The sequence below is a fragment of the Rissa tridactyla genome, chromosome 16, assembly GCF_028500815.1.
Source record: "Rissa tridactyla isolate bRisTri1 chromosome 16, bRisTri1.patW.cur.20221130, whole genome shotgun sequence".
NCBI lineage: Eukaryota > Metazoa > Chordata > Aves > Charadriiformes > Laridae > Rissa > Rissa tridactyla.
The window spans coordinates 7587256-7603783 of NC_071481.1; the positions used below are offsets into that span (position 1 = coordinate 7587256).

A 16528-nucleotide genomic window follows, 5' to 3' on the forward strand; every position below is an offset into this window, starting at 1 on the left:
TCCTCCCTCCTTGGTGGTGGGATGGCTGGGGTGACATCCACGGATAACAAATCCTCCGGGATGGTCCGCATCCGAGCGGAACGGCTGGAAAGGCCGGGCCGGAGGCTTCGTCCTGGGGCTTGCGGGAAGTTTCAGCCTCAAACGTAATGTGATTAATTCACCGCAAATTCAACCGGTGGCACATCAGGAGGGCTTCCCTTTAACCTCGCTGACGTCTTGGATTTGGTGCTGATTTGCTGGCCGGGAACTGGAAAAAAGTTAAAAAAGGAGAACACATTTTTTTTTTTCACCCAGTTTGATGCAAAATTTGACCCGTGGTAAGACAGACGTGGGTGTTTTAGGCCTGTTTGCAACCGTAGCAGTTCCCTTTAGGAGCAAAAACGGTGCTGCTTTGTGGTGGAAATGATATTTTGGTGAAGTTTCTTCTTTTTTTCTTTTAGGAAGGAAAAAAAAACGAAAAGAGACTTTATTGTCACCAAACCAAGCGCAAACCCGTTTCCAGCCTGAAGGTTTTTTTAATTCTCCCCGTGAATATTTTTGATTGTTTCTCTACCGCATGCTGCGAAAAAGCCGCTTTGCCGGCATTTCACCCTGCTCTCCGAGCGGGAGGTGTAAACCTGGACGCCTCCCACCGAAACCGAGGGGGCGGCGGTGGCGTGAACCCGATGTCAACCTCGTTATTGAAGGTTTAAACAAAAAAAAAACCAAACAAAACCAAAACCCAACACCCAGCCAAAAAAAAAAAAAGCGTCGGCGGAGTTGGGAAGCCTCAGCCGTGAGCGACCTGACGGATCGAATTTGCGTGTCACTGAGATTCGGTGAACTGCTATTGTGTTGATTTTTCTAAAGATCCGCAGCCATCAGAGAAATGCAACATAATTGCTGCCCTGTTTATCGACGGCGGGCACCGAAAAATCCATCGCCGCGGCAAATTAACCCCCTCGCCGCCGACATGCGGCCGAGCTGACACCTTCCTGCCTCCGTCTCCCAGGGCTTTTCGCAGCATCCAGTCGCTCGGCTCCTTCCTGACATGGAAGGTATCTCTATTGATTCATAATTATATTAATTTTCTCTTTTTTTGGCTTTCCAGCTGCTTTCTTAGCAGCTGGCAGGTGTTGGTAGTGCAATAAGCGCAATGCCCCCGCCGCATCCTCCAGCATCTTCTTCCTCCCCCCGGGAGAGGAAGAGGAGAAGCGCTCCCTAAGGGCACGCTGTTGGGAAGGGAAACCCAGGACCTGGCTGAGATGCTGCAGACTTGGGTTTTCCATGGGACAGTTGGGATGGAGCCAGCGTTCCCCCTCCCGGGACCCTTCCCGGAGCCTCGCTGGCTCTTGGCACCGGCCCTAAGCCCTTTATCAGCCGTGGCCAGTCTGAGGCGCCTCCGAGCTCGGCTGCGGCGCCAGCTGATGCCAAGGCTGGCGTCTCACCTCCCGCCCGCGGATAAGGCAGGGGAGTGGGATGGAGGGGGCGAAAAAATCCTCCTGTGCCCAGAGCTGAGGGCTTTAGGTATGTGGAGGTGGCATGAAAAGATCCACGTCGGGGATGCGAAATGCCCGCAGGAGCTGGAGGTGATGGAGCTCAGGGGTTTTCCTGCGGGGTGTGATCCCCGGGCTATGAGCTGGGTCTGAGCAGCAGCTACAAGCACAGGGCTGGGAGCTTTTCTGCTACAGGCATCACATTCACCTCCTGTAGCTTGCCGGCAAATTTTCTTGCACTGTATTTGTGCCGTGAGCTGTACATAGGGGCTGCCGGGGTGGCTTAGAGGGAGGGTTTCTTGCTCTTGGTGCTTACTAACCAGAAATGACAGCTTCAAAATCCCTGCCTGAAGCTAAGTTGGACTAAACCCCGCGCTTGTGGCAATGGCAGCTGCATCAGGGACCTGCTCAGGGCATCTGGTAGGGTTGGTGGCTCCGGACCAGCCACGAAGGTGGAGGATGCAGCTCACTGCAGGCACGTCAGTCCCTGAGACCTCTCTGGTCTCGTGTTCCGGCTCCTTTTTCCTGGAGCTGGTGCTGGGCATAACCCTGGGGAGCCCCAATGACCTTTGCAAGCAACAGGTGATGGGGAAGGGACCACAGCATCCCCGCAGGGTTAACTAGGGACCACAACATCCCTGCAGGGTTAACTAGGGACCACAGCACCCCTGCAGGGTTAACTAGGGACCACAACATCCCGGCAGCATTAACTAGGGACCACAACATCCCGGCAGCATTAACTAGGGACCGCAGCATCCCCGCAGGGTTAACTAGGGACCACAGCATCCCCACAATGTTAACTAGGGACCACAGCACCCCTGCAGGGTTAACTAGGGACCACAGCATCCCAGCAGGGTTAACTAGGGACCACAACATCCCGGCAGCATTAACTAGGGACCGCAGCATCCCCGCAGGGTTAACTAGGGACCACAGCATCCCTGCAACGTTAACTAGGGACCACAGCATCCCCGCAGGGTTAACTAGGGACCACAGCATCCCCGCAACGTTAACTAGGGACCGCAGCATCCCAGCAGGGTTAACTAGGGACCACAGCACCCCTGCAGGGTTAACTAGGGACCACAGCACCCCACCAGGGTTAACTAGGGATCACAGCACCCCTGCAGGGTTAACTAGGGACCACAGCATCCCCACAATGTTAACTAGGGACCACAACATCCCTGCAGGGTTAACTAGGGACCACAGCACCCCAGCAGGGTTAACTAGGGACCACAACATCCCGGCAGCATTAACTAGGGACCGCAGCATCCCCGCAGGGTTAACTAGGGACCACAGCACCCCTGCAGGGTTAACTAGGGACCACAATATCCCTGCAGGGTTAACTAGGGACCACAGCATCCCTGCAGGGTTAACTAGGGACCACAGCATCCCCACAATGTTAACTAGGGACCACAGCACCCCTGCAGGGTTAACTAGGGACCGCAGCATCCCCGCAGGGTTAACTAGGGACCACAACATCCCAGCAGGGTTAACTAGGGACCACAGCATCCCCACAATGTTAACTAGGGACCGCAGCATCCCCGCAGGGTTAACTAGGGACCACAGCATCCCTGCAGGGTTAACTAGGGACCGCAGCATCCCCGCAGGGTTAACTAGGGACCACAGCACCCCAGCAGGGTTAACTAGGGACCACAGCATCCTCACAGCGTTAACCAGGGAGCGCAGCATCCCTGCAGCATTAACTAGGGACCGCGGCGTTAACCAGGGAGCGCAGCATCCCCGCAGCATTAACCAAGCTGCTTTTTCTGAGCTGTTTTGGAGGGAGACAGCCCCTTGCTCTGACTTCTCTAGGCCACCCCATCCCTGCATGGCCGGGACGCTTCACTGCTCCCGTCTGTCCTGGACCGCTCACGGGATGGATGAGCCTCATGCTTGGCTCTGATGGGCAATAGTGGAAGAGGCTGGATGGTCTTCCCGGCAGCCGATGCACATGGTGGGGTCTGCTCCATCTCCTCTTAGCCTGGCAAGGATGCTTCTGGCCCTTAGGTTAGAGACATCATAAATTAAACAGAGATTTAATGAATCAACAGCAACAACAAGCTGGGAGGACTCTGAGATCCTCAACTGGAAGGGATAGGCTTCACCTTGGCTTGAGGTGGGGCATTTGGTTGGGAGATCCCTTGGCCACGGAGCAATCAAACATCCTGTACTGCTGCAGTGCCCGCTCTCTCCTTGGGCTTGGATCCGAGATGACCTGTGTCCTCCTGTCCCCCATCCTTGGTGGGGCTTGGTGAGGTGCCGTGATCCCCCACGATGGGTTGAGGAAGTTTCGGAGGCCGAGGGATGCTCTGATGGGCAGGGTTTGGGGGACGCCCACGCAGCCGGTCCGCGGGAGCTCCCCGAGCAGGGGCTGCAAGTTGGGACTGAATTAAATTTAAACTGAATTTAAACACCTGGGGAAGGTGGGCAGGCAGACCTGACCCCGGCACAAACCCTGCACTGCCTTGCCAGGCTGCTCATTTTGGGGCAAAAAGGCAATTTCTGCCAAAAAAATGAGCCTGGTGTTCGGGAGGTGGGAACTGAGCAAATGATACTGATTCGAAGCAACTTAAGCATCGCCCAAAATGAGAAACCAAGTGACAAATTAAACGGTTGTTTGCCCTGATGGGAATTCAAGGTATTTTTGGGGGCAGTGACCCCGCACGGAATCTGTTGTCCCTAAACCAGAGGCTCACCCCGGCTCCGTGCCCAGGGTGTGTTGTAGCGGGCAATGAACCAAAATAGCTGATATAATGATAAATCTGGTTTTATTTAGCTAGATGGTAACTTCTCGCGAGATTCCATCTCGCCAGGTTGCCTCGGGGCAAGGGGTTTCACCCCAGGGCTGGCACCTCTAAGGGACATGGGGATATTTTCAATAAGGCAGCTGAGAAGATCCCAACCGCTGCTTTTTTGCCTTGAGATCGCTGCCCGGTGCCTTGTGGTTTTGGTTGAAAACCAGCTGAAAACCATAAACACCCCTATTCCCCTTCCGCAGCTCGAGGAGTTTTCCCTTCTCCCCCTCTTTGGCTCTTCTGTAAATAAAAACGAGCTTTATTGATTTTATTTCAGTAACAGAAAAATAATTTGCCTTTGGCCCCGGCTCGCAGGATGTAAACTCCAGCCAGGAGTGCGGTTTTGGGGTTGGTTTTTCCCCCCCCCCCCCCCTCCTCTTTTATAGTGTTTCTGATCTGTGTTTATGATGCCAGCGCTGACACATCCTAAACTACAGCGTGGCTATAACCTCCGGAAAAACTCCCGGCGGGATTGAAATAGTGGCTGGCAAATGTTCCTTCCTCGCTGGAGCCTGTGAATCAAAAACCATCAACGGTTTAAGCAAAGGCTTGTGCCGGAGAGGGAGAACTTATGCCAGAGTCGATGCATATTTTATCACCGCTCTTATTCACTCGCAGCCCTTCTCCCTTCGAACGCCGTGCGGGTTTTAATTAAATAGTCATTGGCGAGGCTGTTATTCTAGCTTGGAAGGCCTCCAAATGGCCGTGTTTTTTCCCCAAAATGATCACAAGGGGAAGTGCTCCCATCCCCCCTGTCCTCGCCAAGATTCGTCTTCCGCAAATACCGCTAATTACGTTTGTCTGGCCGGCCGCCGGCTCTCCGATAGCATCTTTCATTAGCACTGACCTCTCTGCGCTCGCAAGGAGCTGGCTGACGTTCCCGGAGCGGTGCCTTGTGGATGTCGCCAAGAAACGTCCCTTTGGCACCGGACAAGCAGGTCTGGGTCTTGCAAGCAAGCGATGGTGTCGTGTTGAGGCCTGGCTCGTTAGCGTCTGCTTGCAAATGAGGTTACGAAGCTTGGGTGCAGCTCCCTGTCCACCCAACCGAGTTGTTCCTGGTTGCAAAGAAAAGCCTGAGAAGGGCTGAAGGTTGGTGCCTCCAGGATCGGCTCTCCCAAGGTGGCCGGCCGTGGGTGGTCAGCTTGGGTTGGGCGCAGGAGGGGTGAAGAAATGAGTGGGAGAGGACAGGGCAGCTCTTCTTGGCTTTAAACGCCTCATGGAGGCTCTCCTGATGGCAACGCAACCCATAGCAGCTTAGATGGTGCTGTAGGCAACTCTCCATAAGGTCTCGGAGAAACCACGGCGGGGGGCTGAGAGGTGCCCCCTCCTTTACCCACACCTAGAGACGCTGCCATGGGTCTTTCCCTTCCCTTGGCTTTAAATTCCCACCCAGCTCCTCACCCACCGACACGAGTTCGCTCCCGCTTGTCAGGAACGAGATACTTAATTTGTCAGTTCGCTACGCTTAATATTTCTTTCATGTATCGCGTCGGTTTTAAATGCAAAACATGTCTGGATAAGCTCACTTTTTTGCTTTTTGGGTTTGGTGTTTTTTTTTTTTTTCCCCCACCCTGCTGCAGTCGACGCATCGAAGGTAGCTGTGTTTAACTAATAAAAAAGATTTTAAAATGCTGGTTTTGCACTTCTTTAATTGACTTCCAATTTCCATTCACATGCAGCCTGGCACATTGCGAAAGAAAAAAAAAAGAGCGCCGAGCAAATAAGAAATGCGTCACTCGCTGGTTTTTTACCATAATCAAAAATGTAAAAATTAAGAATCTGAATCAATGTACATTAAACTATGTAATTGCCTAAATAAACGTGGCGGGGGTTGATAATGGGTCTTCCTGATTAGAAGAAAATATCAAATTTAGTGCAAAGGTTATATTTGGTTGCAGAGCAGCGCGGTTTCGTGGTTGCACCTTTCTTTGGGGGGATAAAACCAGACGACAGCGACGGGTCCAGGCGCTGGTGGAAGGATGAAGGAGCTCGGAGCATCTTGGGTGGCATCCTCGAGGGAATTGGGATGGAAGAACGGCTAGCGGGTGGTGGAAATTGGCTTTCCCAGCTCTCACGAGCCCGGTGGTGGTTGTGTTTTCTCTTCCAGCAACACAGTCCTGGCGGTCCCCGACCTGGCGAGGGTCCTGGCTTGCAGCGACTGGTCTTGCAGCAAGGGAAGAGGCTCCCAAGAGCAGGAGCCTCCAGGTAAACCCTGGCCCGGATGGGTTTATTGCAGCCTCTTGGTTATTTATCATCACTTGAACTTGCTCAGGGTGGTTTGCAGCTCCGTGGGGCACGGTGTGGAGCTTTATTAGGACGCCCCATGTGCCTCCTAACCCTTTTCCCTGGAAATTGTGGCAGCTTTGCCAACCCGATCAACGAAAATAAATAATATCCCGGTGTCGCAAGCTGCATTGAAGCTGCTCAATGCTCTTATGGTTATCCTGAGAGCTGCAAGGCCACGGTTTGAAGCTGCTGCCCGTCAGTAGAAACACAGAGCTGGGCATCCGGCAGTGTTGGAACTCAATGGCCGGGATCCAGGGGTGGTGGCAGGAGTCAGATGGTGGCACCGCCATTGCCACCGTGCCTGCCAGCTCTCCAAAGGCTCCTCCCCTGCACCGGTATTTGGGAGCAAAAAGAAATAATCACCCAGGTCTGAGTATCAGTTTTCATTTGTCCTTTCTCCTTTGCTTTCCCTTAACCGCAGCCAAAAGTCATTTTGCCGTCAACCACAGGATCACTGCGCGCTTTTCTGCTCCAAACCTGGTTGTCCTTCCCTGCAGAACAAGCAGTGCTCCGGCACGGGATGTCCCCAACGCTTTTAATCTCCAAAATGCCTCCCCAGGCGCATTGTGTTAATATCGGAGAGTGCAGGAGCGGGGGGAGAGCTGCCCGCCCGCGGTCGTTGCTATTCATCGCTCGCCGTCACGCTGGGGAATGAGGAAAAGTCGCCGGGTTTCGACGTGGCAGCAAGGAGTTAAAGGAAAGGTGAAATATTAAACGGAAGCGAAGGGGCACCCTGAGAAGGGCAGGATCCCAGGAAAGCTTTTCTGGGGATGGCAAAAAAAAAAGCCCTTGGAAGGGTTCCAACTGCCCGGCTCCCACCCAGCCTGCGCGTCCTTGGCTCCCCAGCGCCCAGCCTGCCCTGGCAGGGATGCCGAAGGGCACGAAGTCGGGACGCTGATGGTTAAAAGAGGCTTTTGCAGGTTGCAAAGGGGCTGGGATACCTTTGCCGGTACCTGGGTTTTGCTGGGGGAGAAGTAGAAATGTGTTGGAGCGCGCGCGAGCCCGTCTTGTTGAGCTTGCTGCTCGGAGCGCCGGCTGTGCAGGTAACTAAATAACAAGGAGTTAAATATTAATGATAATATGGAGTTTTTTTGGACTCATAAGGTTTACCGGCCCAAGCATCCCAGCATAGAGGGATGACGGGATGCAGGGAGCTGCAGCCCCACTTTCGTTCTCCTGGGGATGGAAGAGGTGGCCCCGGCGGTGGTGGAAGAGGCTGGACCGTGGCAGCTTTTAGCACGAGGAGAGGATGCATCACCCACCCGCCATCAGCAGAAGCAACACGCTACGGCTAATGGGCAAACTTCAAAGGCAGGGTTAATTAACGCAGCCTCCCAAGGTCTTCTGACATAGGTGGATGCCACTGACCTTCGTAGGAAGCCCTTGAAGGCAGAAATGTGAGGTCTCCAGGCAGGAACTGAGACAAGTAATAAATACTTTTGGGAGCACGTTAGGAAAACATTAACCTCAGCTCTCCTAAACCACCAGGAGCAACAAAGCATAAATGGTGATATCATGGGCTGCTCCAGCACCGCCTCTTATCTCCAAGCGCTTCAAGCACGTCCATGACTTCGTGCTCACGACCTGCTGCCACCATGGAGGCAGGTACGGCAGGGTTTTGTCTGTCTGGGAGCTGTATTTGTCCGTCTGGGGCTGACAGATGACAGATGACAAGCCGTTTGAGGGGAAGAAAACGCAATTACCCAAAGTAGGCTTTTGGCAGGACACAGAGAAGGAGGAATGAGGTCGGTGAAACCTGGGGAAAAGGGGATGAAAGACCGGCTGCTTACAGTCAGGGCCCTGGTTTGCTTTTGGTTTCCTCCTCAGAGACAGCGGTTGTGCAGTAATTAGCGATGTAAAACATGCGTCGGCCTCTTTGTTCCCATTAGGCTTGGCTACGGCTTGAAATGATGCGCAACAGTCGCCCGTGGTTAATTTTACCAAATGTTCGCTTTAATTTCATTTAAGACCAGCTGTCTATAAATCTATAGGGCCTATTTACATCAGGTGCACATAAATATCTAGAGACACGTATATAATTCTGTGCTGAGGAGAAGGAAACAGGTAGTAAGGCACTGGTAGGAGCAACGCAACCCCTGGCCCCCAGCCTCCAACCCCGGGGGGATGGGTAAGGTCAAGCCTGAAGGCTCAATGTTGGCGTGATGCCGATGGGGCTGACCTTTGGGTCATACCTCCTTAGGGATGAAACCTCCCTGCTGTGTTTCTCCACCCTAAAATCCCCCGTGTGTTGCGTGTCCAGGTCAATATTAAACGCCCAGTGTGTAAAGCAGCTACTAATTGGGCAGCGCACAGCTGGGAGCCTGCGGCGAGACGTGGTTTATTTGCACCCGAGCAAGCACGCCTATATTTAAATACCTTGAAGCAAACAAGTCCACCCGTCTCTTGCTTTGCTCTTCCTTGTGTCTTCAAGGCCGGGTTTACTGGCAGTATCCAAGGGCGGTTTGTCCCCTTCCTTCCTTACTTACGGCGACGGGCGGGGATGCCTGCTTGATGGTAAGGATGGATAATATTGCCCTGGTAGTGTTGGTCCCATGCTACGTCATCCAATGTGGGCTGGTGGCTTCTCCTACCAGCTTTCACCATCATGTCACATCCGAGTCACCACCACTGTTGCATGAGACCCAAGCACGGCTCCCTCAAACCTGCGTTTGTGCCGTCCCTCTCTCCGGCAGCACCAGGACAGCTGGGAGGAGGCTGCCGTGGGGCGACGGGAAGGGCTGCAGCTCCTTGGTCCCGAAGCGTGGTGAGATGTGGTCGGCCAGGAAACGTATGTGGAAGTGCCGGCTGATGCAGTGGACCAGGCTGCCCACCACGGCGCACTGGAAGCCAGATGGGTCGGGCATAGCATAGGTGGCACACTCATACCATAGCTTGGCCTTGGCACCGCAGCGGTGGACACTGATGCCTGTGTTGCGGTGCAGGTCAAAGCGGTAGATGAAGCCGTTGGTGCTCACCATCTCAGCTGTCCTGTTCCTGCCGCTGCCGGCCGGGCTGACACTCCAGCTGTCTGAGCGGGTGGCATAACGCAGCAGCACGTAGCGCAAGGTGCCCCCCGTCACGTAGATCTCCCCATCGCACACCGTGGCCGTGTGGGCCACAGCGAAGGTGTCATGCGGCAGGGGTGCGATGAAGGTCCAGCGGTCCTGCCGGGGGTCGTAGCGCTCCACCGTGTAGAGGCACTCACCGCCGATGGCGTAGAGGTGGCCATCCAAGGCCACGAGCTTGCAGTGCGGCCGTGCTTGGTTCAGGGGGCAGATCTCCCTCCAGATGTTGGTGAGAGGGTCATAGCAGAAGACACGGTTGGAAGGTCTCTGTGTCCGGCCTGTGCCCTCACAGCCGGCCACCACGAAGAGGTAGTTGAACATGCTGCACATGGCACACCCCCGGGAGACCACCTCCGGTGGCATGTGGCAGAGGTGATGCCAGCAGTCTCCTCCATCATCGTAGTAGCAGAGGTGGCTGGTGTGGATGCCGGGCTCCTGCACGTTGATGTCTGCCACAGCCACGTGCATCTTCCCCTTCATCCTCCGCCGCAGGATGAGCTCCCGCTCGCCAGCGTTGAGGCGGCCGTAGATGGAGGGTCTCCTCAGCACCTGCAGATAGTTGTCACTCATCACCTTGTAGGCGGCCTCCTGGAGGTGACCGAGCTTCTGCGCCTTGGCTGTGCAGAGGACTTCGTAGCAGTTCCCCAGGTCCAGGTGGGTGGGTGGTGGCATTTGGAAGTGGTCAGCACTGGCCACCAGCCCTGGCTGGGGGCTTGCAGGAGGTGTGCTGGCTGGCACCGTGACCCCAAAACCCTCCATGGGCAGCTGGAGGTGGGGGCTGTTGGCGATCTGGAGGGTGCTGTCCTTGCGGCCAGGAGAAGGTGGCTCAGGGGAGCTCTCCAAGCTCCCCATAGGTGGTGGAACTATCGAGGAGGTGGTGGGATCCCGCATTGCCAAAGTTGGGTCCAGCTCCTGGGTTGCAAAGTTCTGCTGCTCTTCATTGACACGCTCCGAGCTGCGGGATGTTCCTGGAGGGATGTAGGGGAGACACCTCTTCTTCGACACCGACTGAGAGATGGACTGGACGTAGTAGTCATAGACTTTTCCTTTGAGGCCGGGGACTGGCTGCCCAGCCTCATCCTTCGCCTGCCGCTTGGTGATGTAGTTCTCCTCCACCTGGATCTTCGCAACCGAGGAGAAAGAGTAGGAGGCATCCGACCCCGTGTTGCTCGCCGTCATCGTTAGACCCAGGTCTGAGATGACACTGAGGGTCTGGATCATTCCCCCGTGCCCCTCGGCCTCCTGGCTCATGCCTCCACTGGCCAAATCCTGCTTTGTGCTTTGGGCACGTCCATCACCTGCCTCCTGGGCATCAGCAATCCCGGGAGAAAGCCCGGTGCTTGGGGCAAGCGTGTCCTCCGCCCTGCGGCAGCTCAGTGCTTCGGATGCATCCCCAGGGTCGTAAGAGTTCAGCTCGCTTCCCGGCTCGCTTCCCGGCTTGCTTCCTGGCTCATTTCCCGGCTCGCTTCCCAGCTTGCTTCCCAGCTCGCTTCCTGGCTTGCTTGACAGCTTACATGCCTGCTCACTTCCTAGCTCACTTCCCGATTTGCTTCCTGGCTCACTTCCCAGCTCGTTTCCCGGCTCGCTCCCTGACTTGTTTGCCAGCTTGCTTCCCAACTTGCTTCCCGGCTCGCTTCCCAGATCACTTCCCGGCTTGACTCCTAGCTCCATTCCTGCCTTGCTTCCTGACTTACTTCCCCGCTCACTTCCCCAATCATTTCCCGGCTCAATTCCTGGTTTGCTTCCCAGATCACTTCCCAGCTTGATTCCTAGCTCGATTCTTGGCTTGCTTCCTGACTTACTTCCCAGCTCACTTCCTAGCTCTCTTTCCGAATCACTTCCCTGGTCACTTCCCAGCTCAATTCCTGACTTACTTCTCAGATCACTTCCCAGCTTGGTTCCTGGCTCGATTCCTGGCTTGCTTCCCGACTTACTTCCCAGCTTACTTCCTAGCTCATTTCCCGGCTCGCTTCCCCTCCCAGCTAACCCTGCTTTCCCATGAATCAGCCCGGGATCAGAAACCACCTCCTCTCCTTCCTCCTCCTCCTCCTCGCCCCTCGGCAGATTTCGATCCCCCCAGGAAGGCGTGCGCCGTGGCCGGGGGACGCTGGCTTGACCACTCACTCGTCCGTCCCCACCGTCCCTCCTCGCCTCCTCCCCAAACACCCTCCTCTGCCGCAGCCCCGCCGCGCCGTCCCCATCCTCATCCCGGCCAGCGTTTTCCCTCTGCTCTCCTCCCGCCTCGGCCGGCGGGATTTTGCCCCCGGCAAGCGAGCGGGACTTATAAAACCTGTACGCCAAAGTCAGGAGGAGCAGAGCGGCGGCGGAGAGGACCAGCTTGCCGGCCAGCTGCATGTCGGAGTGCCAGGGCAGGGTTACCCGCTGGGGCATTTTTCCATGCTGGGAATGCGGAGAAGCCGATTAATGATTGCCGAGCGAGCCCGGAGAGAAGAGTTGAAGGTTTGGGGCAAGGTGACTTTGAGCGGGCAAAGCTGGCAGGAGGTTTCCGGACAAGCTTTGCATGTTTGGGATGGGCTGGGCTCCGGGGAAAAGGTACAGCCCAGAGCTGGCGGCACAGAGCCGGCTTTATTAGCCTGGTAAACAGAGAGGCTCAGAGAAAAGCAAAAGGAAGCACAAAGGGAGGAAAAGTATCTCCTCCGAGCAGCCCGATGGTGCTGCCTCCTCGTTTCTTTGCCTGTTTAAAAGGGATCGTGCAACCGAAGGCAAAAATAAGTTGTTTTCGTCCGGGAAAGGTGTCTCATCCCTGGGCGAAGGGAGGGAGAAGCAGCCCGGTGCCAGGCAGACCTTTGGTCTGACACCGAGCAGCTGCTCCGCGGCGGAGGCGGGTGACTAATTCCGTAACCTTCGTTTGCGGCAGGCTAGCTAACGAAGGGTGATGGGAAATAGCCCGAAAGCTTCTCGGGGTCTCTTTGAGGCCAGCTTGGAAGTGGCAGGGGAATGAAGAGCCGGTGGAAAAGGAGCTGGGGGCTCTGGGAGAGGGAAAAATCCGGCACTGAGGAGGAAATAAAGGCAGGAGTGAAACTGTAGCTGGTGGCCGCCGCGTTCAGAGACCTGCATCCATGCGCACGGGGAGAGGGATGAGCTAAGGAAAGTGTATTACAACATTGGGACTGGGAAGAAATTAGGGATGGGAAGGGATGGGAGAGGTGCGAGTCCTCATTCGGAAGCGATGCGCCGCTGTGCGTGGGATGTCCGCGGGGATCGGAGCCGCCGTGGGGAAACTGAGGCATGGAGGATGCCAGACAGGGTCACGCTTGCTTCCTTCCCCCTCTGGAAAGCTGTCGGTGATGTGTCTGGCTCTGATCTGAATTTCAAAGATTTAAGGGAATTGTCGTCCCCACCGTCCCCGAGGCAGCCGGGTCCCCACGCCTGGACCGCGGCGGGGGGTGGGGGTGGCGGGGGTGTTGGAAAGGAGGGCGCCTGGGGAATGACATCCCTCTGCAACCGCCGCTAAGTGAGCTGAATTCAAAGGGATAAAATTAATTTCCTTTTCCCCGAGGGGAATGTCTCGCATGCTGAGAGACGCATAAAGAAACGAGGCCCGACGACGCGGTGCAGGAACAGCCAAAATGTGGGCGGGGGGTGGGCGGCTGCTCCTCTTTCTATGCAGGGACTCGCTCCCCACCAGCTTGGTCCTGATCCGGTGGGATTTTGCCGGAGAAATGAGCCTGGGGGATGCTAAAACAGCCCCTTGTATGAGGTGTGGGTGCGACAGGTCCTGCCCGCGTGGGTGAGTGTGGTGGGATGAGGTCTTGCCGTGGGTCTTTAGCGGGTGGTGGGTGCTCGTGCCTGGTGTCCGCACCCTCCCAAACCACATCCCACGCAGCAGCTGATCGTCACCAGCACGAGCTCAGGCACTGCCTTCCACGGTGGGGAGGAGCATCGGGGACCTCCTCGGGGCACGGTCCCCACCGTCACCGGCGTCTGCAGCCACGGGGATGCCCTCCCAGCCAACGCCGAGATGCTGCTTTTCGCCTGACGGCTTCGCACGGGGACGTGGTGGTGCCAAAGGGGATGGGGGGCAGTTGAGTATCTGCCACTAGACTTGCCATGGATGCTTGTTAGGCAGAGGACCCCGCGCTAAATAGTGTAATATTCCTACGTACGTAGAAAGAGGATGGTTTGGCAGTCGGGGACGCCTGCGCGCATCCCTGCTGTGAACCGGGAGAACCCACCAGTGGCTTTTAGGGGGAGGTTCGGGACATTGTCGCCTCGTATGGGTGCAGCGTGGGGGAACGCAGCAATGAAGAGAGAATGGGGGAACGGGGACATTTCGATTAAGAGCTGGACTGATGTGTCCTGCTCGGTTGCCGCTCAAGCTTGGGCCAGGGACTGAAGCCAAAGCTTGGGCCGTCACCTAGCCAAAACCCACCCAGCCACTCCCCTCCATCCCATTTGGCGTGGGGACCCCAAATTCGTCGCTGGGGGAGCTTGATCCGGCCAAAACCTTGGGGAAAGTGTATCCCTCCTGCCTGTAAACATGGATGGTCCTGAAGCGGATGCTGGCACGGGGGTAACGGGGACGCGCATGGAGGCTGGGCACGCGTTTCGGCTCTCGGCTAGTTGGCAAAGGGTCTGGCCCCCCATGTGCGGCTGCGACCCTGGCCGCCTTCGGCTCTCACTGCGGTGGTTTTTAATCTGCAGGTAGAGCTGCAAAGATCCCCGCGTTCATGAGCTGGGAAGCATGAATTATGCATGTCCTTGGTGGCCCTGTGAACCCAGCCACGGCAGCGACTGTGCCCAGTAATGAGGTGGGAGAGACCGGGGAAGCACCGAGCGAAGCCCATCGCCGCTCCCGCCGGCATTCCCAGCCCCAGACAAGCTGGAGCATCCCTGGTTTTGTAATCCCCACCTTAATATCCCAAAGGGCTGGGGGTTTGGATGAGCCCTGTGCCAGGATGAACGCGGTTACCCTCGTCATCAGGGGGTTTTTATGGACCTTGGGAGGGCGAAACACGGAGCGCCAGGGGGCTGGGGGCAGGCAGCGTGCTCTGGGTGCTGCTGCCTTCACAACTGGCAGGATTGGGAGGATCAGAGCTCGACCAGCAGCAGGGAATGATGCGGGGAAGGAGGATCGCCATGGCAAAAATGCAGGTCGGACGTATAAAGGCATATTTACCCACGCCTTGCGGTGAGGAGGACGAGCGGCAGCGTAGGGGAGCAGGGGATGCGGCCGCGGCGTCTCCGAGCAGCGCTGACGTCTCGGCACTTGTGACTCTAATTGAATGTAATTGCCTCCTCCAAATTTTGCTAAAACCTTTTCAAAGTCCCCCCGCCGAAATTAGGGAACATCGATAACGCCGCTCCTTGGGGTTTTCAGCTCGCGTCATCCCTAAGAAGCGCGATTAATTTTTTACAAGCTAATCATATCTCTTAGGCAGGTTGTCAGCCGCGGATCTGTCATCTCTCATCAATAATGAAACAACCTGAGCAGCTCTTTCCCCCTCCAGCCTCCTGCATTATTCACCGCCAGGTCCTCAAACAACGGGGTATGTGTGGTGGGGGCCGGGGAGGGGGGAGCCAGGGATTTAATTGATGTCCTTCGTAATTACCTGTGGGAAGGCGGCTGGGGCTGGGGAGGCTGGGAGGTGAAGGACGAGAGGTGGCAGGAGGTGAAGGCAGGGTCCGGCACGGCATGGGAGGTTTTCTTTGGATCACTGCTTGGGTGGGGTGGCATCTCTCCGCGTCCCTTGTCACCTTGCAGGGGGAACTTTGGGAAAGCAAGCAGCATCTCTGTCCAAAATGAGGAGAGACTCCCGTGTCCCCTCGGTCGTCGCTTTGGCTGTGCTGGGGCTGAGGAGGTCCCATGCTCTAGGCTGAGCCGTCACCACGGGAAAGAGCTAAGCATCCCGAACACGCGCGGAGGTGATGGATTTGGGATGCGGCACCTCCGAGCCCACCGGTCCTCTCCCAGCCGCTGGATGGGGAAGTCACGTCCGTCGTTCTTGAGATGGCACCAAGCGGAGCTGGTTGATGGTGGCACTGCCTCTCTAATGCTCCTCATTTCCATGGTTCCGGGCGAAAACCTCCACATTTGCATTTAAATGGAGGTTTGGGCGCCTGTAAATCCCCATTTTTGAAGCGAGAAGGCTTAATGGTTGTTTAATCGCGTTGGGATGAGGCCCCTGGAGCATCTCCAATCCAGCGAGGAGGGCGAGAAGCATCCGCGCCGCGGTGGTGGGGCTCTCCTGCCTGCTTAGTAGGAGGCAGGGGGGGTAAACCGAGTCACGCGGATGTCCCTAAAAAATAAAGGTTGCCCTAAAAAAATAAAGGTTCTTCTGAAAAAATGAAGGTTTTTTCTTCTCGCCCAGGGAGGTGCCATGGGCTGGAGCAGTGACAGCGGTCGGGGAGGGAGCAGGGGTCTGGGCAGCTGGTCCGAAGGGATATGGATGCTCGGATGCTGTTGCTTTGGGATGAGAGCGGAACCGCTGATCCTCCTACATCCCAGCCAGCCCCTGAGCTGCTGCCAGCCCAAATTATTACGTACGGAAAGAAACTCCTGAGCCGCCGCGTGTTTGTTCAGCTCCTTTGAGGCTAGGAAATCGCTCGCAGCGAGGTTGGCAACGGAGCATGGTAGGGACTGAATCTGCTTAATAATAATTAATCATAATAATAATAATAATAACGCTTAGCACTCGTACGGGGCTTTGGAAAGATGAAGCGCCGCACGGCTGCTGGCTAATCCTCTAGGATTAAAAGTTCCCGGAGGAGAAGGCAGGGGAGTGCCCCATCCTCAGGCTCCTCTCCCCCCACATCCACTCCCCAGGGAGCCGGGATGCTCTCGGGGCACCACGGGGAGGGAAAGCAGCCGGGCAAACCGCCGGCATCCCCCCGCGCTGGGCAGGATTGAGGCGAAACCACTTGGTTTTTTGCAAAGAGTCGTCCTGCA

General features: G+C 56.1%; 1 protein-coding gene across 1 annotated transcript; it reads right to left on the reverse strand.

The window, feature by feature from the left end:
- Nucleotides 1-8505: 8505 nt before the first annotated feature.
- Nucleotides 8506-12009, reverse strand: KLHDC7A (kelch domain containing 7A). Its single transcript, XM_054222474.1, has one exon. It carries the CDS (start codon nt 12007-12009, stop codon nt 9211-9213), a length of 2799 nt encoding a protein of 932 aa, XP_054078449.1. The 3' UTR covers nt 8506-9210.
- Nucleotides 12010-16528: the final 4519 nt, after the last annotated feature.

Bases quoted from the DNA above. Each gene is read 5' to 3' on its own strand.
- KLHDC7A (XM_054222474.1), bottom strand. From the start codon at position 12,009: ATGCCCCAGCGGGTAACCCTGCCCTGGCACTCCGACATGCAGCTGGCC.